Source organism: Equus asinus, chromosome 1 (assembly GCF_041296235.1).
Source record: "Equus asinus isolate D_3611 breed Donkey chromosome 1, EquAss-T2T_v2, whole genome shotgun sequence".
In the NCBI taxonomy this organism is placed as follows: Eukaryota; Metazoa; Chordata; class Mammalia; order Perissodactyla; family Equidae; genus Equus; species Equus asinus.
The window spans coordinates 187,582,614-187,608,211 of record NC_091790.1 but is presented as its reverse complement, the minus strand read 5'-3'; the positions used below and the strand labels follow the sequence as shown (position 1 = coordinate 187,608,211).

General features: G+C 35.9%; 1 protein-coding gene across 10 annotated transcripts in view; it reads right to left on the bottom strand.

Moving 5' to 3' along the window:
• EXOC4 (exocyst complex component 4) overlaps positions 1–25,598 on the bottom strand; it is a 736,472-nt gene that overhangs the window by 336,624 nt on the left and 374,250 nt on the right. The window contains exon 11 of one of the 10 annotated variants that reach the window (XM_044746642.2): positions 22,341–22,359. The exons of the other annotated variants lie outside the window; for them this stretch is intronic. Coding sequence (XP_044602577.1) covers positions 22,356–22,359 — 4 coding nt within the window. The 3' untranslated portion in view covers positions 22,341–22,355. Of the gene's footprint in view, positions 1–22,340; positions 22,360–25,598 lie in introns of those variants that run through there. 10 annotated transcript variants of the gene reach the window in all.

The window sequence follows — 25,598 nt, the reverse complement described above, 5'->3', positions numbered from 1 at the left end:
TTGGAGACACCACCTGATTATAACTGGCTGTCCTTTGCTATGACACAGACTACACTATTAAAGAGGCAACTGCTTATCAGAATCACCATTCTGAAGATAGTGCCCATTAAGCATCTTCCTTGTTACTGAAGGAAGCAGGCATCTGCGCTACCAGATGAGACTAAACAGATGACACGTAATTTCTTTTGAAGACATAACCAAGCCCAATACTACAAAATAACTGCCCTGAAAAAAAGCAACTGAATGATGAGCAAATGTACAGGTACTACCATCATTAAATGCTGACACTTGGCAAAGTATTCTTATAAAGAGCGTGACCATGGGAGAGAAGCTATGGGGTGAAGCAGTCAGATAGAACAAGGTTTAAGGATCACTCCTGTTGCTTACAGGCTGTGTAATCTGGAGCAGCTTAATGAAAACTCATTTCTTCTTCTTTAAACTAGAAATAACGCTAACACCATAGGTTGCCAGGGGACTTGTGAGAGCATATATATAAAGTACCCAGCACAGTGCCTGCAATGAAATAGAAACTTCTCCCCCATCGGTGTTTAAGTTCCATAGGGCAGAGATGCTTGCTGTTTATTCTCCAGAACATAGTAAGTACTCATTGAATATTTAAAGAATGAATAAATAAACATATTGATAGACTTTTTCCTTTTAACAATGTTGACTGATGTCAATTCCTCTTTTTCAGTGATATAGAAAGAAATTCTTTTATTAAGACTAGGTAAGTTACCGAATCCTTTCAATCAATATGTCCCCACCTGGCCAACCAGAATGTTCTTTCCCAAACTCAGTATGGAAATCTCAAGAAGAACTTGTGACGGTAAATGCCTCACACTCTTCATTCATTTTAGTTTATAAAGTCACTTATGAAGAATTCCTTTTTCCTATATTGACCACATATTCTATTTTTTTGTCTTCTTTTTCTCATAATAAGTCTTATAAATCAGGAGATTCAGCTGCATTCTAATAGAAGGACTAATGGATCTCCAGTCAAAAGCAGAGTATGTCTTGGATGACGGCTGTGTGCCCTGCCCCAAAACTCTGAATGTGAGGTTTTCATTAGGTTATATGTTAAGGATTTCAAAAAAGCACTCTATAAATAATGTGAACTCTAAGACATCATACAAATTTCCAGCATTCTTTTTATTGTTCTATTATCTAAGTAATTGCCCATTGTCACTTAAGATAACCAGAATTTCAAAATTTCAGCTTCTCAAATCTGTCAGAAACAAAAATGATAGCAAATATTTTTCAGAAATAATCATCTGGGGGTTGAGGAAAAAATGAGGCAGATTTCTATAATCTACTTTAAAATAGAAAATTGTTAATCTAGTTAATTAGTATTTCATCGCTGACTGAGTTTTCTTTGTTTCTATTTAACAATGGCTCTTTTGTAATTTTCTTAACTAATCACTGGTATAAGTTGAATTCTATAATTTTACCAGTAAAAGCTTCAGTGCAAATCCTTCAACGCACCTAACAATTAATTATGTGCTAAATGAGTCTCTTGGCTTCAATTTTATATTGTTTAAAAAAAAAAAGGAATAGGCAAGAAAAAGCCATTGAATGTGTACATGCAAAACATAAGAACTCTGGTTTACCAGGAATGGAGACAGTAAAAGCTTGAGATATGAAAGCAATCCCCCTGTTATAGACTGAATATTTATGTTCCCCCAAAATTCACATGTTGAAGCCCTAATTCCCCCAAATGACAGTATTTGGAGGTGACGCCTTTGGGAGGTCATTAGGTTTAGATGAAGTCATAGGAGCAGAGCCCCCACTGGGATTAGCGCCCTTAAAAGAGAAGCAAGAGACATCAGAGCTTCCTTTCTCCACCATGCGAGGACACAGCAAGAGGGTGGCCGTCTATAAGTTAGGAAGAGGTAACTCACAAGAACTTGACTAAACTGGCACCCTGATCTTGGACTTCCAGCCTCCAGAACTGTGAGAAATAATTTTCTGTTGTTAAGCCACCCATTCCATGATATTTTGTTACAGAGGCCTGAGCTGACTAAGACACCCCCTTCATTCTCTGTCTCCATATGCATACTAATTGGGCCTGAGAGTCTGCAGTGGCAGAAACTTCCCATTTGCAATCTCTCTGGAGAAGCAAATTACTCAAACAGCTCTGCCCCTCCCCTCAGAGCAGCTTTGGTCCCAGCCCTCCACACCAGGAATGTTAATGGAAGCTAAGGCAGGCTTCCCACCTCGGCAGGCCTCCCACGGTGAGGAGACAAGCAGGCTTTTCCTCTGCTACCTGAGAAGGAATCAGCAAGGACTGGAAATTTCTGTGTTCTTATCCCTGTTTTAAATTGAAGAATGCTGCTTCTGTCAGCAAACAAAGAAAAATAATTCAGGCAGCTCTTTTGGTGGATATTCTTTGTGTCCACATATATTTAGAAAGCTGTCTTTTTTTCTACCCTGTGTTTCTTTTTCACTTTCTATACTAAAGAATTGGTGATCACTGCAGAGGCTGTTAAACGATCTATGATTTCATCCTCATTTCATTATTCTCGCCATCCTCATTCTCTTCACGGCTCACACTGGGCATGCACACTGATAAGCATCTCGCCCTGTGCTGTCCAGAGTAGCCACGAGCCACATGTAGCTATGAAGCACTTCAAATGTGGCTGGTCTAAACTGAGATGCACTCTAAGTGTAAAATACACATTGGGTTTCTAAGATTTAGTATGAAAAGAAGAATGTAAAATATCTTAATTTTTAAATTGATTACAGTTTGAAATGATTATGTTGGATGCACCCTATTACTAAAATTTATTTCATCTGTTTCTTTGGACTTTTTTAATGTGGCACATATTTCTATTGGAGAGTGCTGACCTGTACATTTATTATCAGTCAAAAGTCCTGTCTAATGTTGACTTGGGAGTCTGTATATGTGTATAAATGTAAATACAAATACAAACGTAAGTGTGTTTCTATCACCTTTGCAGTATGCTTTTGTAATTGATAAACCAAGTTTGTAAATTCCTATAAAGTAGAAGAAAGGTACTATGCTGGAAATTGTTTAATTACATATTTTCATCATAATAACTTAATTATACTGAGTTTATTTGAACTAATAAAATGAAAAGGTATACACATATATATAATTTTTCACACACACAGACTTGGATACATACATACACGTGGTGGTCATAAAAGTGACGTTAACTGAAACTAGTTGGGAGGGAAGTCCATTGACACACTAGCAGAAAGGCCAGGCGCAGATTCCACTTTCATTTAAAATTAAGTTTGATCATTTCTAAAGTTATAAATGCACTGGAACTTCTAGTTAAATGGTGTCTAGTAGAAAGTATAATTTAATGCACAAATAAAAATCACACATAACCAGCAGAGCAAAGCCTCAGTGGAAGCAAGCTCTGTAAGAGTACCTAAAAATGACTTGATTATTAGCTATTGATCTTGTTGATCTTGTTTAATCGTGTTAATATTATCCTTCATATTAAAATTTTTAAGGTAATATTATGCTTCAACTCAGCTCCAATTTGGATTATCCTATTGCAGGTCGTGAATTATGCAATTCTATTACACTCTGCACAAATCTTTTTGAGGGTAAGAGCTATCTGAATAATGGAAAATTTCTAAAGTCTTGGACTATACTTTAATTTTAATTACTCAAGGAGAAATTGAACTTGGAAAATTAGGACTTTGTAGGTGCTTTTAACCCTTTGGTGGAATACTACTTACAAATTCAAAATACTGTGTTTTTAATTGACATATATCTCTGCGTTTTGATTCTGAAATCTACTGCTTACCTAGGCCTTTCTGTTTATTACACCAGATAAGCATATGCTATGAGATAATTGCTATTTTTAATAAACATACGAGAATTTAAATAACCAAATAAGAGTTAGTCTTTCCAAAATATTTGCCTATGGATATTAGATATTTACCTCAGAGCTGCTGCCACTGTTAAAAATATTCTAGAATTCTGCCTTAAATTCCTTTAGGAACTGCCTTAAAAAAATTAAATGATGACATACCTTTGTCCGCTAAAACTTTTTCTGACTACTTAAAATCATTCAAACCTCAGTCTAACGAATGTGGAAGTAATCAAATTAGGCACTATCACTCGATGTTAAGAAAATATAAATGCATGTGTGTTGTGTGTATAAATATATATGAGTACATAAATAAAAAACATAAAAATATATAAAACAACAGTCCTTAATTTTTGGGTCCTTAAATTTGCTCTAAGATAATTCCAAAGGAAAAGTTTTAAAAAATGTTTGGGACAATGGCAGCATTTTAAAATATATATTTAAAAAATACTCCTAAAGTTAGTATTTTTATAAATAAAATCCAATCAGATGATCAAATCTGCAATATTTACTAAAAGAAATCAGTCCCTCTATAATCATGTTTCTAACATGTTAACTCAAGAATCAGTTGCAAACGGCCCAGCCCCATGGCCTAGTAAGTTCACGCTCTCTGCTTCAGCAGCCCAGGGTTTCGAATCCTGGGTACACACATGGCACCGCTCATCAGGCCATGCTGATGCCCACATGCCACAACTGGAAGGACCCACAACTAAAAATAAACAACTGTGTATTGGGGGGATTTGGGGAGAAGAAGGAAAAATAAAATCTTAAAAAAAAATCAATTGCAAAGATATGTTTACCCTGCTTCCTTTTACATTCTAGCTCAGAATCACAGAATTATAATCATATTAGGTATGATTTTCCACTCCCTCTTAAGTAAATGGAGAGATGGAGTTGTCCTAGGTCAACAAAGCCAGAAAATGGTGGAGTCTGGTGTCCTGAGTCGCACTCCTACACTAATTCACAGCTCCCTCTTCCCTTACAAATTCAGATAGGTCCAGTATTTTCATTCTCAAATTCACAGTATTTATTTTATGTGGATGGTTTTTTCCCAGACTACCTTTAACCAAATTAAGTTACTTCTTCCCTTGGGGAAACTATAAAAACTCAATTGTCCCTTCCACCATTATGAATCCCACCCAGTGACAGCACTAACACTCCCTTGAACCGATTATCCTGGACACTCACAGGTTCTTTCTCTTTACAACTAGTGCTATGGATTCTCTCCCCAAATCCACAATCTCTATTACAGCTTTCTGAGGTTTCCTTCTCAAACTACAATATAAATACCTTTAACTGACCTCTTGTAATTAAACTTTAATTCATATTAAGCCTGATTTGAATTTGATCAAGTTAAATTTTCTTAGAACAGATACTCAGTTTATTTTAATATCAGAGAAGGACTCTCTTTTTCTCTTTTTTAACTAACAAACTGCAACAGAGAGTGGTCCCTGCAATGTTTCTTAGACCACATTAGATACCTAAGTTTCCATATAAAAAACAATTACCAGGGCCAGCCCAGTGGCATAGTGGTTAAGTTCATGTGCTCCACTTTGGTGGCCCAGAGTTTGTGGGTTCGGATCCTGGGCATGGATCTGCACACCATTCATCAAGCCATGCTGTGGCAGTGTCCAACATACAAGAAATACAGGGAAATTGGCACACATGTTAGTTCAGTGACAATCTTCTTCGAGCAAAAAGAGGAAGACTGGGAACAGATGTTAGCTCAAGGCCAATCTTCCTCACAAAAAATAAATAAATAAAATAAGAAAAATAAAAAATAAATAAAAAACAATTACCAAGCCAAGCTACTTCAGGCAATAAAACATAAATTTGGTAAAATAAACGAATGTGGATCGTGTATAGTTGTTTGTTATAATACGATCTGACATATGCATCTTGACCAGGACCTATGAGCAAAATAAGGACTATAGGCTCAAAATCATGAATCCAGAGGTTGAGTATTTGACCATGTGTCTCCCCACTTATCCCCTTTACTAAGGGATAAATGGAAACAATTTCCTGCAATTTTGGAATTTGTCAAAACTCATGGAGTAAATCAAAGACACATCCAGGGAAAGAGTCCACAACCAATATCCTTCAATTCCTTTTGTTTACATACAAAGTCAAGATGACTCTGATACAAAGAACTTGAATCAACATCATACAGAATTCATTTAGTGCAGAAATTGCATCTTGCAAAAAAACTAGTCTCTCAAGAGAAGATAGGAGTAATTTTAAAGGGGGGTTCTGTTAACATACAACCTGGAAAGTCCCACATGCTATATCAATCTCTTTGGCACTACGCACGTTAGGACATTATAGTTCAGAAAAGACCTGGGGTAAAAAGAACCTATTAAATTTTCCCTAACCAAGGGATTTTTTTTCCCCAAATTCCATCTTCTCCTTCACTGGCCATGACTTCAGTTACATTTCCTGAGGCACTAGTGTCCTGTGGAACACAGTTTGGCAAATGCTGGTTTATTGATAAGTAAATAGGATTACAAGACAAACACAGTGTCAGACTAAATTTAAGGAACATTCTGTATGACTTTAGCAAGTATTCAGCCACCCTGGACCTCAGTTTTCCTAAAAATAAGAGTTTTAATATCTCACAACTATGTAATGCAAAATTAATTGCTCTACATTTTCCATTGAAATAGCAAATAATAAACTTATTCTTTAATCCAAAATCAAACATTTAGTGAATGAGTAATGTTTCAGACTCTGTTGGAGCTCCTAGAGATGGATCTTAAATGAAGGAACTCACCTTTAGTTGAGAAGACACACACTTAAATAAATCATTACAGGGAGCTATTAGTGGAAGAAATACTGATTCAGCCTAAAAAGTGCCAGGCAGAGAAAGCTCTACTGAGGAGTGGACCCGAGGGATGAATATCAATTTCCTTGAGGGGCTAAAGGTGAAGGACATCACAACAGAGAAAAGATTTTAAAGATATGAATCTTTAAACAGTCTAAACGTAAATATAGGGGCCGGCTTGGTGGTGCAGTGGTTAAGTGCACATGTTCTGCTTTGGCGGCCCAGGGTTCACCGGTTCGGATCCCGGGTGCAGACATGGCACCGCTTGGCACACCATGCTGTGGTAGGCATCCCACATATAAAGTAGAGGAGGACGGGCATGGATGTTAGCTCAGGGCCAGTCTTCCTCAGCGAAGAGAGGAGGACTGGCAGCAGTTAGCTCAGGGCTGATCTTCTTCTTCTTCAAAAAAGTAAATATATCCCTCTGTAAATATATTTCACACCAGCCTCTTTAATGTGTGTTCTAATTTCACCCCTGCAAATATCTACAGCATATCTATCAGTTTTCTAAAAAAGGTAAATGCTGATATTAAACAATAACAGTACTTTTAAAAAGCAACCTCAGGTTAGTGCATAGTTCTATGAGAAATAACATATGCATGGCATAGAAGTGGTAAAGCACATGTCTATTTTTATTTACTAATTTATTATGATGGCCCAATTTTTAATTTCCATGACAGACACACAACACACACAAATAAATTAACCATCAACCTCTAAACTTTAACATTCTCTGCAAAATCTCAATACCTGGCCTCAAAAACCATCAAGAAAAAAAACAATGGCCAACATATTTGACATAAGAGGAAAAACACAATCGTGGTACAGAGTAACATGTTCACTGAATGTTGGTAACTATTTTCATAAATTTAAGAGAAAGTTTATAGTATCCCCATGCATCTTTTTAACATTAATAGTCTCAACTCAAAAGTGAAGCACTACTTAAAACTATACACAACCATTACAAAAAGTAGCCTAGGGCTTTTTTTCATGGAGTGGCACTGATACACGGTGGGGGGGGGGGGGGAATACTATCAAAGGCCATGAATATAAAATCAACTTCACCTTTTTTTCATAGAGCATTTGAGCTTTTTCATGAAGCATTCAACTCATTTGCATTTTTTCTTTGTTCTTAAAACAGAACACACATGCAGTTAGCACGACACATTTTTAAAACAACTAACTTCAGTTTTAGGGTATAGCTGGTGATATCAGAAGAAAAGAAGAGAGGCTCCTGAGTTAGACAGCTTTTGGTTCTGAACCATGCTCCTCCATTAACTACATGTGTGACCTTGTGCAGGTTTTTATAACTTTTCATGCTCTACGAAGAAAAAAGGGGGAATAATACTACTTACTTCACAGAATTACCTTAAGAGTTAAGTGAGACAATCTATCTTAAAGTGACTTCCCTTCCTTAAGCTTTAGAATAAGCCACTTCGCCTCCCCATTTTCCTAATTTCCAGTTTGTTTCTATGAATGAGAACAAAGATAAAGAATAATAGAAACAAAGATAATGACAAAAGCTAAGAGACTAATAGCCAGTCCAGGGAAAGGATCATCAACCCTGAGGGAACATTAGAATTACCCTGAGACCTTCCTGGGTCCCAGGCCTCAACCTACAGTGTCAGGACCACCCAGGCATGGAGTCCAGGAATGTGACCCATTTTTAAAGCTCCCTAGGTAATTCTGATGCAACCAATTCCAGATCTGTACTTAGAACAAATTTCCTAGAGCAGATAACAGTCCTAACACAAATTTGGTGCTCACTAAATGTTTATTAAATAAATACACTGCAGATGATTGAGTGATTGAGCCATCCGTGATATCATTTAAAAAAAGTTTTAGGAGGCCGGCCCCGGCGGCCGAGCAGTTAAGTTCACACGCTCCGCTTTGGCAACCAGGGGTTTCGCGGGTTCGCATCTTGGGCACGGACCTGGCACTGCTCATTAGGTCATGTTGAGGCAGCGTCCCATATAGCACAAGCAGAGGCATTCACAACTAGAATATGCAACTATGCACCAGGGGGCTTTGGGTAGAAGCAAAAGAAAAAAAAAACGATTGGCAACAGACGTTAGCACAGGTGTCAATCTTTACAAAAAAAAAAAAAAAATTAACACTACACTAATAATGCCCCAGCCACGGGACAGTGACACATAAGACTTTTTGCCTTCAGAGTCTAATAAGGGAGGCTGACACACAAACAAACAAATCAAAATAAAATCATGATAAATACAACAACAGAAACACAGTGAAAAGGACAGTGCAATTAATGAGCTGCTCTAAGGCAGCTAATTTCAAGAAATCAATAGATTATGTTCTTCAATGTCAACAATAACAATAATAAAAAACCCAAAAGATTATATAGAAAAAGAGACCAGAATTTAAGGGGGAATATCAATTTGTTTTATATTTATAACGTCACACTTCAAATGCTCCTTGGTCAGTAGTATATGTCGTCTTTTAATGACCCAAGAAACAGTACAAATGACCTCTGAAACATGGAGGATACTGGACCCATATTCATATGTTAGTCTTCATATAAGACAATATTATTTCAAGCAATCCCTAATACAGCCACATTTCAGTATAATAAATGAAACTGGACAGTCTTTTGGCTTTTACTATAATAGGATTTGATGCACGCAACATAATTGTTCAGATAAGCATAATTCAGATATCTCCAGAATTGCATGTCAAACTTCTAAAATGCTGAGACAACTTAATGGGCATGATTGATAATGATGATTAGAAAAGGTGCTACACTATGAGTGTAACAATTGTCAACAGAGACTTATTTAAGCTAAGTGTCTCAAGACTGACTGGTTAGTTGGGAAGAGTCTCAACTCTTGAGAGTAACATGGCTCCAGTCTTCGAATAGCTTATAAATATAACGGAGAGAGACAGCTAATAAACAACTCAGGCAAAGTCTCCCTGGGCAGATGACACTGAAGTTGAGCATTTAAGGTCCTGAAATGGGGAAGAGCTTGGTATCTTGAGAAATTGAAAAGAGGCCAGTGTGGTTAGAGCACAGCTATGTCATACCACTCATAACATGTGATACAAGGAATCACACGAGTGATATACATGTGCATCTCTATACTGACCAAGCACAGAGCAAGCTCGGAGACACATTCATGGCCCACCTCTGACCAGTGCACCATGACTGGCTCTCTCTTACTTTCTGAGCCACAATCTCCTTTAGTTTCCTATTTGTCAAATATCATTAAGTTTAGCTTACTTAGTTGTATCTTCACAACCCACTTTAAATCCTTTGTGGAAAAGGGCAGAATATAAACAAATGTATCTATTTGGTGTGATGAGGCACTTTATGCACAGCATTTATTTATCCAGGGGAGCTGCTCCTTTCAGGAAAAGGTCTATGACAGAGAAGATCATACGTCCAAGGAGGCAGTGGCTGCATCAGCAGAAAGAGAAGAAAGAAAAATGCAAGGAGCAAATAGCATGGTGAGATAAGACCTGTGGACACACTTGTGGCAGCCGTTGTGAGTCTTAACTTGGGGGTTTAAAGAGCTATCCAAAGAGGGTGTTTACAAAGTTTTGCTGAAAATGGATTTTAAAAAGTGATCTTTCTCTACTTCAAGAAAATCAGGAGTAAATATCTTTATTAATTCACAGTTCTCATGGTTGGACTGGTGTATTAAGATCGGACCATGAGATTGCTCATTTTTTCCATGTTTTACATGTGCCAGAGTAGAGAGATGTAAGAGGAACTGGTTGAACACTAAAGAAGGCAGCTTAAACAGGCCAGGGAAAGCATTTCAGCATGGTCATGAACGATCACGCCACTATCAGAATTCCTTACCAAGAAATTATTGGATGTGTTGGCTATTTTACTTGGAGACTAAAACATAGTTTCAAGACTGGATTTCTTTTAAAACTATTTGACCTACAGCAATAAATATGGGGATGAGAAGGGCTAGGCTGCATATGGAAGAAACTATTTAGATAAACAGTGATGTAACAAAATATATGTAAGGAAAGAGGGCTTTTGAACAACTAATGTGCACACAATATTGCGAATGCTTGACTGGTAGAGGGGCTACCACTGGTTAATCCCAGAAGAACTGAAATCCTTTGGTTCCTCGAGTATTCAGAGTGTAATACAAATGTCAAAACTTTCACACAGGAACCAATGAAGCATCTCCTGACAAAGAAAAATGGGCCTGGACCATGAGGCTAGGCCTTCTGAAATGTTTAAAATGACAGACAAGCTGAATGACATTTGAAGTTTTCATTTTTCTAAGGCAGACAAAGTACATTTTTACTTATACGGAAAGATAGTTTACTTGTTTAAAAAAATATATTCAGGCCATGTTCTTCTATTTCCAGAGCTTCCCATACCACTTATGACAGAGAACACTAACGACTAATAAAATTGGGCACCACTTCTTTTCTTATCAGTCCCAAAGGAACAATAATCATCACTATGCTGTCATTTCTAATGCAAAGTAAAATCACTAATCCACTGGGACTCAAAGTAAAAAGCTGCATGGTATTGTTTTATTGCTGCCACTTTTTTCAATACATATTTTCATTTTGTGGAAGAACTCTATTTAATTAAACATATACATTGATCAAAGGAAATGTGCATGTAGTCATGTGCACAATATAATGCCTATATACATGCCTGTTCTATATACATCGTGTGCCTACACACAGAATTCCATTTTCAGCTGGCTTCACAAAAAGGCCAGTTCTTTCAGAGTCAATCATGTTATAAAACATCTAACTTCTTCCTGACTTTGGTGAAGACCCATATAAAATTACACAATGACCTCAGGACATTTCTATTTGCATAGAGTGTCTCAATCATGTTTCTAACTCTAAGTTCAAGGGCATGTGATGCTAAATCGTTCTACTTAGAATAATAGACCAACTATTTAGAGTGCTTCAAGGCAAATAAAGATATCCTTTAAGCCTACTTTTAAAAGTAATTTTTACATATGTCTGTACACAGTTTGTTAGATTCAAACACTAGTATTTTAAGCTTTAATGCAAATATGTATGTTAAATAAACAACTTATCCAACAAATTCTTTCTTTAAGTCGCATTTCATGGTAACTGATCAATCACTAGTTAAGCTAAAATAATGAACAATTGCTTGAATACACCTTAAGGCCAGATGAGGAATTTAACTAGTTTGGAGAAAGGTTAGTGGTTGTATTAAATAGCCAGGTCCTGAGGTGTAGTGCAAAAAGGTGCTAAGAGGCAATGGAGAGATGGGTAAATGCCAATATGGGAATTTACAATTCAAAATACATGAAACAATAAGGATACTAGAGAGCCGAACGTCAAACTTAGTACTATTCCAAAGCATAACTACTCTTTGCCTATAGATTTACCAAAACTGTAGCAGCCTAGTCAAATCTGTTTGTGCTAGCTGATTAGATGGACATTATACTTTGCTGACTGTACATAGCTGGGTGTATTAATTAGATCAAGTAACTGCCACAGTCACTGAGTACCCTTGCTCCACACATATCCGCTGTTGATGGTGTCAGCCTAGAGACCTGGTTCTACAGCATGATTCCATCCTACCAACCTGAGCTAATTGGACCATGGGTAAACATCCTATCCAATGGCAGCCAGTTCAAAGGCTGGCTAGAAGCCAAGATCATGGTCCTGCTCGTAGAAAGCTGAAATTGAAATGAGGTAGTTAACAGAGACAAAAGCAACAAAAGGATCATGATGTGTAAGTTGAATTTTTAAAAGAACCCAAATTGTGAGAAAATAAAACCATAAGGAGGGGAAAACAAGCATGAAAGTTAGCTGAATCATTTACTGGAAGATGACTATTTGTGGGCCAGCTATCATTCAGATTCTGCTGTCTCCTTCTGCTCATCTTTACAATGTTTACTACCATTCCTGTATTTCCCATGCATTTTTTAATAACTCCCAAGTACATCACATACATTCCACAACACACGCAATAATCTGAATGTCTCTATTCTTTGCAAAGAAAAGATCCAGTTAAAAAATTAACCAAAAGTTTTGCCAATGAATTTTAAAACTGAGTTAAATCTTCAAGTAAGCTGTCATCTCCACAACTCATTCTTCTCCATTTGACCCAATTACCACTGGACAGAAGAATACAGATGGTAATAATGGCCTCACAACCACCATTCTTAGCAATTTAATAATCAGTAACTCCGTCACTTCTTGTCTCTTTCCAATCTCTCCTCCCTATGCCATATATACCCCTTCTCTTTCCCATTCATACTTACTTAGAAAGACTTCATTTATTGCCAGGTGTTTGAGAAATGAAAAATACTCACCTTCATCAAAATATAGCAGACTGTTACTACAGATATTCAGGAGATGAGAAGATTTTATGCATATAAAGATTTTCAGTGGTATCGCTAATTACAGTATAAAAGCTCAAATTCTACCTTGCTCATTATCAAGCAACATATTCTATTCATAAACAATTCTCAGACCTCAACTATAAGGTTCCATATCTCCTATTTCACTTCCTCCCTCCCCCACTCCATCCACCTCCACGTGCCAAAGCTCCAAATCTCCCAATTAAGTAGAAGTGCCCAGATCTTCTTTGATCTTTTTCCTATGTGGTAAACTATTCACTTAAACCAAAAGGTAAATAAGATTCACTTAATCTCTATCCTCCAAATGCTTTCAGACTAAGTATGTCTTTCCTTCAAAGAAATTGTCATGCAGCTTCTTATCACCCCTATTCACTAAATCTTCATATTCCTGTTTAGATTTTTATTATAAAACACTCAGACATACAAATAAGTATAAAGAATAATGAGTACCCATGTAGTTGCTACCCATTTAATAAATAAAATCTTAAAGCCTTGAGTGTAGTCCTCCCTAATTTCATTCCTTTTCCTCCTCCACTCTCACCCCGAGAAGTAACCATTATACTGACTTTAATGTTCATCATTCAAAACTACGTCTTCATATTTTATACATGTATGGATTGCCAAAGAATAAAAATAGAGATATATACATATGTACAGTTTCTCCTATTTTCAAACTTTAAATAAATGCTATCATACTATTTTCTTTGCCAAACATTATGTTTGGAAACTTGATTCACATTGCTATACATAGCTCTCTCATTCAATTATTTTTTACTGCTGGAGAGTATGGGTAGCTTTTTAGTGTTGTAACATACCACAATGTATTTATCAGTCCTTCTTTTGATGAAGAGTTAGGATGTTTCCAGTTTTTCGCTATATGAACTAATATAGATTCTACTTTATTGGTAAGTAATCTATCTTTTCTTTCTGGCTGCTTTTAATGTCTTCTTTGACTTTGGTGTTCTATAGTTTTATTTTTCTGCATTAAGGTATGGGTCTCTTCTATCTTTCCTGCTTGGGATTCATTATGCTTCTGGGATGCACGGATTCATGTCATTTATCAATTCTGGAAATTTCTCAGCTTCTATTTCCTTAGATATTACCTCTTTCCCATTCTTTCTATTATCCTTTTTTGAAACTTCTTTTAGAACTTATCATCTTATTTGTTCCATTTACCTATTGCTATGTAAAAAAACCACTTCAAAACTTAGTAACAAGAACCATTCCATGGGTCAAAAATTCTGATAGGGCAGAGCAGGGATGGACTCTGTTTATTATATGATATATGAGACCTCATCTGGGAATACTCAAGTAACTAGGAGGGATCCAAAGAGCTAGGGCTGGACTTTCCAAATGGTTTGAGATTCCTCAAAACGCCATAGCCTCAGGGTAACTGGATTTCTTCATGAGCTCAAGGTTCCAAGAACAATTATTTCAGAAAACACGGAAGAAGCTGTATGGCCTTTTACAACTTAGCCTCAGAAATTATATAACATGATTTACGCCATTCTCTTCATTCAAGTAGTCACATGCCTGCCCAGTTTCACGGGCATGGACTCTATTCAAGACAGGATTAGCATCACAGAATCTGTGGGCCTTTGTGAAAGTGCCACAGCATCCTATGCATTTTGACTTCTCTTTCACATTTTCTAATTTCATGCATTGCATTTTAAGTAATGTGTTCGGATTTCTTTAGTAGTTTGCTAATTCTCTGTTGAGGGTGTCTAATCTGATGTTTAAACCATAAACTAATTTCTTAATGCAAAGATAAAAATTTTCATTCCTAGAAGTCTTTCTTGTTCTTTTTCAAGACTGCCTAGACTTTTTTTTGACAGCTTCTTATTCATTTATCATGTTTCTGATGCAAATTTTAATTTTTAAAAGTTTGAAACATACCCATTTTATAATCTGCAATTAGAAATTCCATTTCTTAAGTTTTGGGGGACTAATTCGATTGCTTACTGTTTCTGCCTGACTCCAGTTCATGATTATGTATTCCCTGTCTACGTCTGTAATTTGAGGTTGTGAACTCATGTTTTAGGAAATTTTATCCATGAGAAGGCCTAAATTGAGGGCATATTCCTCTCGAGAAGTATTGTTTGCTATGGCAGGACAAATTTCCTTGTCATCTCCCTTTGCTGATGAGTGGATTTTTTTCTATTCTACCCTTTTACTGAAGATGTAAGCCTTCAAAAATTCTATGCTTTAATTAATTAAATTTAATTCTACCTCATCTATTGGACAGGCCCACGGTCCTGTCTCTAGGAGTGATGCAGCTGTTAAAACTCAAACGTCTGGGTTACTGAGACTGACAAATGCCTCCAAGGCAGCTGCAATATCAGTATCAGCTTACTGCTCTGGTTTTTAGTTTTGTTTTTTTTTTTTAATTTTCATCACCAGGAGACCTCTTACTCTCTAACAAGGTCAACAATACATTTAAAAGGAAGTTTATTACATTATATTCAGCATTTCTAACTGCTTTTTACTGGGAAATTTTCCAGACTTTCTAGCTCTCAACCTTGCCAGAAGTCAAAGTCCCTTCATTTTATTTTTATGTGGTCGTTTTTAATATTTTTTCTTTCCCATTTCCTTTAACCTAGAACCCACAGATTTGTTAAATATCCAAAATCTTTTTACTTCACCAAACTCAATTATTAAAAGTTAAGGTAATTTGGTACTTTTTAAATTACCAATCTTTAAAATTGAAAATCAAATAAAAATATGGCAATTTTGTATTAAAATTCTTTGTCTTTATAAGTATATCAAGTTTATATATGGTATAGTTAAACGATCACTTTTGCATCTTTTACAAAGTTACAAGAGTGCATACAATTCAAAGAATAGTTTTCCGGCATTTTAAACAAATTTTTAATTAATTTTAATTTAATAAATTATCATGAAGAATTAATACTTTATCTTTCATTTGTAAAACACTATTCCATGGTTTACATACAGTCCTGCCAAAAGGCAGAAGTATGATGAGACATCTTTTCTGAGCTATGACCGGTCCTCAGACAAGTTCCTCGTATATGTGATAATCAGCACCCACTAGTTAAAATTTGTTAGAACAGAATTGCCTCAACTAACTGGATCAACTGAACATGTTATTTTGGCAGAATAATATCTGTTTAAAATGGCAAATGCTACTGTTACTTTCTAAATGATCAACGCAGATTGCTAAACATATAAACAGACTTGAATGCACATTCTGATCATTTGCTCTATAAGCTATCTTTTAATAAAAGAAAGAAAACTCCTATTTTCTAAGCATTTTATTTTTATATCCTTATATTTTGGATATTTAGATGTATAGGTAAAATATTCATCAGCTTTTCATATTTTGATGTTAATACATATTAGCTGAGTCTCTTTCCATATGAGTATGTCACAACAGTGACAACTATTTTAATAAAGTCAGCAAAATTGCTTTTCTTGGTTCAAGAACATTTAAAATCTCATGCATGTCCCAAAATTGGGTAAAGGAGACAGTGTGCTATTCAGAGACCATAAAGGTAGATTAGGAGTAGGGCTTTTAAATGAGGATTTTACTGGAAATTACTTTCACAAATTCTAACCTTAAACAATAATTAATGATCAGTGAAAGAATAATAATCACAATGTATTTTTATTTGATTCAAAAGCTACAGATATTAGTTATAATGGCTCAGATGAGCAAATTATAAACCATTCATTCTTCTACTGCCAGCCTCTTGACAGTTTAATACATACGTTAGATACTGAGCCCTAAGATATGAACCAACACTGCATATGAAATTAGCACACTGTGAGTTAAATTAACAAGGCAGATGTAGAAGAAGCTGCAAACTTGATACTGATCAATTATGCCCCAAGCAGAGCAATCAAGGAGTGCTATCTTTGAAAGTAAGCCTGTTGACCTGAAAGAATCAGAAACAACACTCCCAGTGATTTTATTCCTTCTAAACTGTCTGATAACACTAACAAAATGTGTCAGCTGGAATGAGCCACATAATATAAACACACAGGGAAGAAGAAGAGAGGCCCCACAAGGAAAGCCAGGAGTAAAAGAAGAGGACAGATGACATTCAAAGGAGTCACAATGTTCAGAAAATCAAGGTGGGAAGGGCAGTCTTTCCCCCCGTTCCCCTTGTGCTATCCCCTCTTTCTCCTTGAACTATCCCCCCGTCTCCTTTACTAACCCCCGTTCCCCTTGTGCTATCCCCCTTTTCTCCTTGAACTATCCCCCTGTCTCCTTTACTATCCCCCCGTTCCCCTTGTACTATCCCCTCTTTCTCCTTGAACTATCTCCCCTTTCATAGAATGACAAAGTCTCTGCAAGATCAGAACAGCAACTTGTTTACAGAAAAGCATTTCATGGTGTTCAGGACAGCGGGAAAATCCAGATATCCCTTTGCCATGTGTGGACCAGCTCCTTTCCTTTAAAAGCATGAACTGGTGCCTGAGAAAACAACAGCCAGCGTGTTTCAGGGCCCAGCAGGTGTAGCTTTTGAGTCATTTTGACTGAGAGCCTCAGCCCCTATGTGGTAGTAAAGGGTCTGATAGTAAATACTACTTTACATCTGGTCCAGGACTAGCAGGCAATGAAACTGTAATGTGTGCATGAGAAGAGTGGCTTGTGAAATGCTCAGGGTACGCTCCCCTTCCATAACGTCGCACACGGTTACCGGAGTGTTCCTTAGTAAACGTTATGGTATAAACATGGTGTATGAATTCTCAGAAATACAGCAAAATGGTTGGTTTGTGTATTCTAAGAATTTAAGCTTTACCTCTCTGTGTCTCAATTTCCTCATCTATAAAATGAAGATAATAACAGTGCCTACTTCATAGGTTAAAAGTTTTAGTTGTAAGGATTAAAATAAATTAATATATGCAAAGTGTGTAAAACAGTGCCAGATATATAACATTCCATAACTGTTAGCTATTCTAATTGCATTATTATCTTTATCATGTGTAACAGACTTATTAGTTTTCCTGATTTCTGTATCATTTATCTAACTTGTAAATTTTTATATTTTTTGCGAGCTTCTATCTCAACCATTTTGATATAACATTTCTCTCCCATAGCAAATGGAAAAGTATGTATTAAAGTTTATATTTTAAAATGAACATCAGAATAAAGGAAAAGTATAAATAGACTTGCAGAAGAAATAAATCCAATAAAATGTATAATAGAATAATTTCTCTAAAAAGATAAAAAATTAAGTCAAAATTTCATATGGTAGCAAAATTCTATCAGATTAATCCAATTTTTCATTATACAGATTATATAGATTTTTTCTATTATACACAATTGAATATGGTACACAATATCACTTCTTTTGAATAAAGTTGTTATACACTTATATAATACTTTCCATGTACTAGATGTTTTTTAACATTGTATTTTGAAATAATTGTACACTTACAGAAGAGCTGCAAAGACAGTACAGAGAGTTCTTGTATACCCCTTCAGCCACTTCCCCTTATTTAACCATGGTGTAATTACCAAAACTAAAAAGTTAAGAGTGAGTCGTGACGGCCTAGTGGTTAAAGCTCTGTGCACTCTACTTTAGCAGCCCAGGTTCATTTCCTGGGTGTGGAACCACACCACTCATCTGTCAGTAGCCATGCTGTGGTGGCAGCTCACATAGAAGAATCAGAAGGACTTACTATAGAATATACAACTATGTACTGGGGCTTTGGGGAGGGAAGAAAAGAAAGATTGGCAATAGATGTTAGCTCAGAGCAAATCTTTCCCAGCAAAAAACAAACAAAAAAAGTTAACATTGGTACAACGCCATTAACTAAACTACAGACTTTATTCGGATTTCCCCAGTTTTTCCACTAATGTCCTTTTTCTGTTCCAAGGTCTAATCCTTGATGCCACATTGAATTTAGCTGCCATGTCTTAGTCTTCTCCAATTTATTATAGTCCCTTAATCTTTGTTTTTCATGATTTCAAAACTTTTGAAGAGTATCTGCCAGTTATTTTGTTTCTTTGACGTTTTCCCAGGATTAGACTGTGGTTATGGACTTTTGGGAAGAATACCACAGAGGTGAAGTGTCCTTCTCATCTTACCACATCAGAGGATACGTGACATCAATATGTCTTATTACTGGTAAGGTAAACCTTGATCACATGTGCAAGGTAATGTTTATCAGGTTTTTCCACTGTAAATTCACTCTTTTTCCCTTTCCAGACACTAGAGTTGTTAGAGGTCAGTCACTACGTCCAGCTCACACTCTAGGGCAGGAGGATTAGGCTTTGCCTGCTAGAGGGAAGAGTATCAAAGAATTTGCAGACTTACGTTAAAACCACCACAGTAAGTAATAAATACTTTGGGAAAGACATTTTGAGGCTATACGAATATTCTGTTCTACAATTTAGGCACTTTCAAAAGCCATTTTTACATATATCATTTCCTTTGACCTTCACAAGAATCCCTTACTTTATGAATAAATAAACTAAGCCTGAAAAAGATGGCCTTGGCTCACTATAAGTAAAGGGTAGATTCCCAAGTCCATTCTAAAATTGTAAACCTACATGGCAGTGCTAATTCTGTTGGTCAACACTGGCACTGGTAGCTTTCACTGTCCAAACAGCAAATGTGGGCATAAAAAGGCACGCCCACTCATTCGGATTATCTCACTTTTCTGCACACTAAATCTGAATAATAGAAAATAAGGAAGGGGGCTGGGCTAGGAGACAATTGTTTGATACCTGAGCTATGTCTGCACAAAATCACCATTCCCCTTCTAACTCCAGAGTGTTGTTTACTGACCTAAGAATGTCTACTTGACTCTCTCTTCCTATAAAATAAACCAGACTCTGGACTACCTAATAGGTTCTTCACGGATGTCTGAATCCCAATGGGGCACATAGTTTAGGATTAAAGCCTAAAATACAGTTTAGATAAACTTATTTTCTAACTGGTGAATCATGCTTCATTCACTCTTTGTTGAAAATTTTAGTAAATACCCTTAGTTAATCCTATTTATACCTGAAAGTTCATAACATTTAAATTCTAAAAAACAAAAAAAGCCTAGACTATTTTGTATACTTTTAGGTAATATTTAAAAAGCACTTTCACATATATTTCCTCATTCAAACCTTTCAACCACATTGTGAGATAAACAGAAAAAAAACACCTTACTTCCATTTTACAGATGAGAATTCTAAGGGTTTAAGTAGTTTCCCTAAGACCAACGATCTAGTAACCAGTAGAGTTAGGACTTGCAACTGGATAGAACTATATTATGTTGTAAATCTACATTTGGCCTACATGGATGGCTATTCCTTTCATTAATTTATATATGAATTTTCCTGAGCATACTGGGATGCATCAGATCATTTCTTTTAGACAGAATGCATTCTTGGATACTATATTGGCATCACTGACACTTTTGTAAATCACCACTTTTTTCAAATCATAAAACATGCTCATCTGATGAAAACATAAAAAATACAGACAAAATTAAAAAGTAGAAAGAAAAAAATAATATCCAGAGATAACTATGTTTATTTGTTATATAACCTCCTAGTAATATTTTATATAGTTAAGATCATATTGGGTCTATAATCTCACATTCACTTGAAAGACACATACTTCTCTTTGCCAATAAAAGGTCTTCATGGACATAATTTGAACCTACCACTAATAAAAATAGCAAACAGATATATGATGCTTACATGCCAGTCACTGTTCTAAGTGCTTCCCCTCAGCTCTATGAAGTGGGTACTATTATTTCCATTTTACAGAATGGGAAACTGACTAATGACCATATAATAGTACACTATCTGAAAATACCATAATTTACTTAGCCTTCCCACTATTTGTGTTTAGGTTGTTTACAATTTATAAAAGTGTAACGAACAAGGTTAACGTTAAGTTCTGACTCTGTATGTATTATTAACATAACTGTATGCCGGTTTGGCTGGAACTGCAGATTAAGTAAGCTGACAAGTGAAATATGGTCTTTATTAGACATTGCTGAATAAGTGGTACCAAAACAAAAGGTAATAAAAAGCAAGGCTGGCTTTAAATTTTCAAATACTTTGGACCGCCTATAACACTGACAGTTAAGTCTCATGGCTGAGAACTCACTGAATCACATTTTTGCCTGAAGAACAGTCACTACAGGTGATGTCACCTTCCCTCCATGATCATAACATTTGGTAGTATGGTTTAGTAAAGGAAACTGTGACACAGAAAAGCAAACTTACTCATGTATGGTCAGTCAATAACCAGCCAGCTGGATGAGAAAAATCACCTGGGTTAACTACTCTGGTCTGGCAGACCACACTGCCTTCCAATTTTAAAACTAAATAAAATGTTCTAAACTCCTTCAGAAATGTTTCTCTAAATGATTGTGGGAAGAAGACTGAAGTCCATATACTAACCATACTGAATGCAAGCTAAGGCCCAGTGAATGGGGAATCTTGCTTTGTTACTGCCAGTTTGGAATTGTTTATAGGAATAAACAATAAACAGGTATCCTATTTTGTTACAAATACAGGCTTTTCTCACTACAGATACAGAGAGAAATTTCTTTTTAAATTAAAAAATAAAAAATCCACTTCGAAGCAAGTCTCCATCATTCAAAAAGATATCTGGTGCTGAAATGCCCTTTACCTGCTTTATTTACATGAGAAACAGGACAGAAAGAGACTTTATGCTCTCCACCACCTAATTTCTCTAAGCTACAGCCATTGATTCTTTGTAAGTTTATTTATTCAAAACAACAGCACAAACAATTCCTTTTTCTTGGGTCAGCAGCTTACTGAATTAACATCAATCATCAAAGGAGACGGGCTGAAAGGAAGATGGAGCCCATTTTCTCAGAGATTGATTTTTTTTAAGGCAAAACACAGGCATAAGCAGGAGGCTATTTACCATCTAAAAGGTTCAACTTGAAAGTCACAGCCAAAAACTGGGCACTCACAGTACTGACCAGCTTCCTTCAAATCTTAAAGAACATTTTTTTAATCACAAATTTCTTTTTTGACGGCCTTGAGACTTTGATTACTTCGCTATATATATAAAGCCCACCTGAATAGCTTAAAACAAGGGGAGGGGCGTTCCCAAGGAGAGGGAAGTAGATCAATGTTGGAGTTTATCATAATGATTTTCTAATGGCTTTCTCTCCTCTCTTTACTTATTTTGATGTATTTAAAGTGAGAAAAGTTCATCAAAGACCTCTGTGATTAGAGGCTTAAATGTATTTAAATAGCTACCTTTGGCGTGTTTGAAAGGTGATTTGCTCCATAGGTCCCAGCAAAATTATTCTTTGAAAACCTTGATTTGCTTCTTGCTAGGAATTCAGCTCAATTATTTTTCCTTGCAAGGTGGGGGTGGAAAGGTCTTACCTGAAAATGAAGTCAGAAGGGTCAGTATTCCTGAGACTGCTCTAAGAACTGCAAAAAGTAATTGGTTTATATCCACTTTACATCCTGTCGTGTCAGGGGAATGTGTTTCCTTCCTATAGCTTTTCTGGAGATTTATGTAAGGTGAGGAATGCATTAGACCAAGCATGTATGAACTACCCGCCTCCTATTTCAGTATAATGTGCTTTATTCTTTATTTTAGATATTTTCTAATGTTTGCCATATTGTTAAATCATTTGTAGGAGAAAATGTGCGATTTTCAGTCTAGGGTACAAGGAAATGATGAAAGATGGGGAAGAAAAAAAAGGTCCCATATGCCTGAGTTGGTTGGCAGAGAGGACCCTGTGTTATCACTATTATCTCTCAAGTTGAGAATTTGAGACAAAATTTATTTCAGTTAAGAATTTGATATCAAAGCCATCAATCACCATCTTGTATTAGAATGAAGCAGGAACAACCAATTGTTTTCTAGATGTAAAACAAAGATTTTTATCCTCTAATTCACAGGGATATGCTGAGGAATAAATGTGGTTTCTTGGGAGGGAGAAAATAAATAAATTCATTAAATAAAATCAATAAAAAGTATGCAGGACTTTCACCTAATTTTTTTTTTTTCCTGAGGAAGATTTGCCCTGAGCCAACATCTGTACCAATCTTCCTTTCCTTTGTATGTGAGTCACCACCACAGCATGAGTGACGAGTGGTGTAGAACCAAACCCACAAACCTGGGCCGCTGAAGCAGAGTGCGTGAACCTAACCACTATGCCACAGGGCCAGCCCCTCATCTAATTTTTTAAAAAACTTCTACTTAACAATGAGATATTACAATTTGTTAACCATTCTAAACTTTCATTTCTATTTTATTCCCATACGTAGATCACAAAATAGCAAACTAACACTGTACTCATACATTATCATCTATGGCCATTTCTGAGTAGACTTTTAGCTTCAGCATTCTACAGAATGTTGGTCACTGAGAAAATGCAAAATCTAGGAGAAAAAAAGTCCTGCCACAAAGAACAACTGCAATGTCAACTGATTATAAAGCATGATAGTTAATATAATGTCTATATCATTCTATGAGAAGGTGAAGAGAAAAATACTCCCCATGGCCAGCTCTTGGGCACGATACAGCAGCTTTGGGAGGAGCCTCTGGAACATGAGGCCCAAGTGGCTATGAGTGGCTCTGTGGACATCCACGATGAGAAGAAACCTCAGAGGCCTTCAGAGCACTAACAGCACGGGGGAGGGGTAACTGACCACAGCCAGTTTTGAGAAGAACTTAAAGACAGCATTTTTAATAAAATGTTTAAAAGCATGATTTGGAACAAAGGCAGCAAAAGGAAGAAAAAGGCTTTGTAAAATTCTGAAAATTTCCTAAAATTTTCAAAATGGTGCCTTCAGTTTCAGCATGATGGTTCATCTCCAAAAGAACAATCTATGGAAGAGAAGCCTCAGACTTATAGTGATAATAGGTGAAAATATGTCCTGCTTTTCCAAGGTTGTGAGTGTTGACAAAAATATTCCAACGTAAGGGTCTAAGTTTTTAAGATGTGGTGGGCCTGAAATATTTTAACAAAACAGAAGTCCTGAGATTGGTTTGAACTATAAATAACAGAAAAATATAAAAATAAAATACCTAAGTAAAAGAAGTAACTGAGATCAACCAGGAAGGAAGAGCGAGGGTAGGAGCCATCAAGAACTGGTTTGGTGACACAGTGTGGAAATTTAAAAAGAGAAAAAAACAAAAAGAGAATGAGGCCAGGTGACTCAATTTATGACCTCTCCCTAAAATAAAATAATTCCAAAATAAACATGACCTTGAGAAATCAGTTACTTTAATAACGGGGTCAGCATGAGGGAAACAGTTGCGAGTAAACTGCATTGAATTATTTCCTCGTGAGTGAACATACAGTGTAATAAGCTGTGAAGAGTGTAATTCTGTACTTACATTGTGTTTTGTAAGTAAAGTGGGAAATTGAGAATTACTGAACCTTGCTTAAGTTCTTATCCAAATGAGTGTTTCAATTAGTTAACTAAGATTTCCCCTTGTTTTAGAACTGGAGTTAGTATGTGGAATAAAGCAGTCCATCTATGGTGCTGTAAAATGGCCTAGCAAATTTGTTATACATGGAATTAAATCTAACCAAAATTACTTGTATTTATAACACACAGCAATAATATCTGTATTTATAACACACAGCAATATTATTTAGGTAAGATCTTTTAGGTTAATCTTTATATATAACAGCTTTACTGAGATATAATTTCCATAACATAAAGTTCACTCTTTTTTTAGGTTATTCTTAACTTGAACAAATATAGGAGGAAATGGAGCCTTATTAAAATTAGTCAGCGAAAGTTTAAGAGTACAATTATAATGATGCATTTTAGGCACAGTATTCTGTTGAACACATTTTATAGGCCATTAAATAAAAATTTTAATTCCTTAGTGATGTAGGCTCTCTAAAATATATATCTTATCTACCAATGAAGGAAACAAAATATATAAAATCTTTTAATTAAAACTAACAAGGAAAAAAACCAAAGCATTTTATTCTGATGCCATTGAACAGAAAGGGAAGGATTTAAGAGCAACTGTGTTCTTGGGTGGCTTTGGAGTGGGGAAAAGGAAAGGAGTTTTCATTTATTTTTTTAACTGTCAAGGTGCTGAGCACAGTTCTTTGCACATAGAGAACACTTAAGAAATATTTGCTAAACTAAAGAATGAAAGAAGCTGGAACATAGAAGGAAAGCAAAAGTCAAAGTAAAAGACCAGAGAAAAGCAAACTTTAAAACACAAGCCTGTAATTCTAAATTGAAGCTTTGCAATTTTATTCCTATAGTTGATTAGTCATTTTTTTTAATGCATGAAATACATCTGACATGTGAAAAATTCTACCATGTATCCCTTGTGGCGAGATCAGTATGGCACTGACAAAGATGGAAGTGTCTAAAGACGAAATCATGGAACAAATCAAGCACAGTAAATCATGTGGGTAGGGCACTTTGACCGTGGCTTTGATAGAAGGTTTATGGAATGGCAAAGACAAAGAATTTGTTATTTGTTCCTAGAAAAAGAAACACATCTTAGTCATAATCTAAATTTTTTTTCTAGAACTTAAAAATGAGAGACAAGGGAAACACTAAGAGCTACTAAACTAGTTAGCTTTATTTCATACACAGGAAATAGAGAATTCAAATAAAACAGAATAATCTAT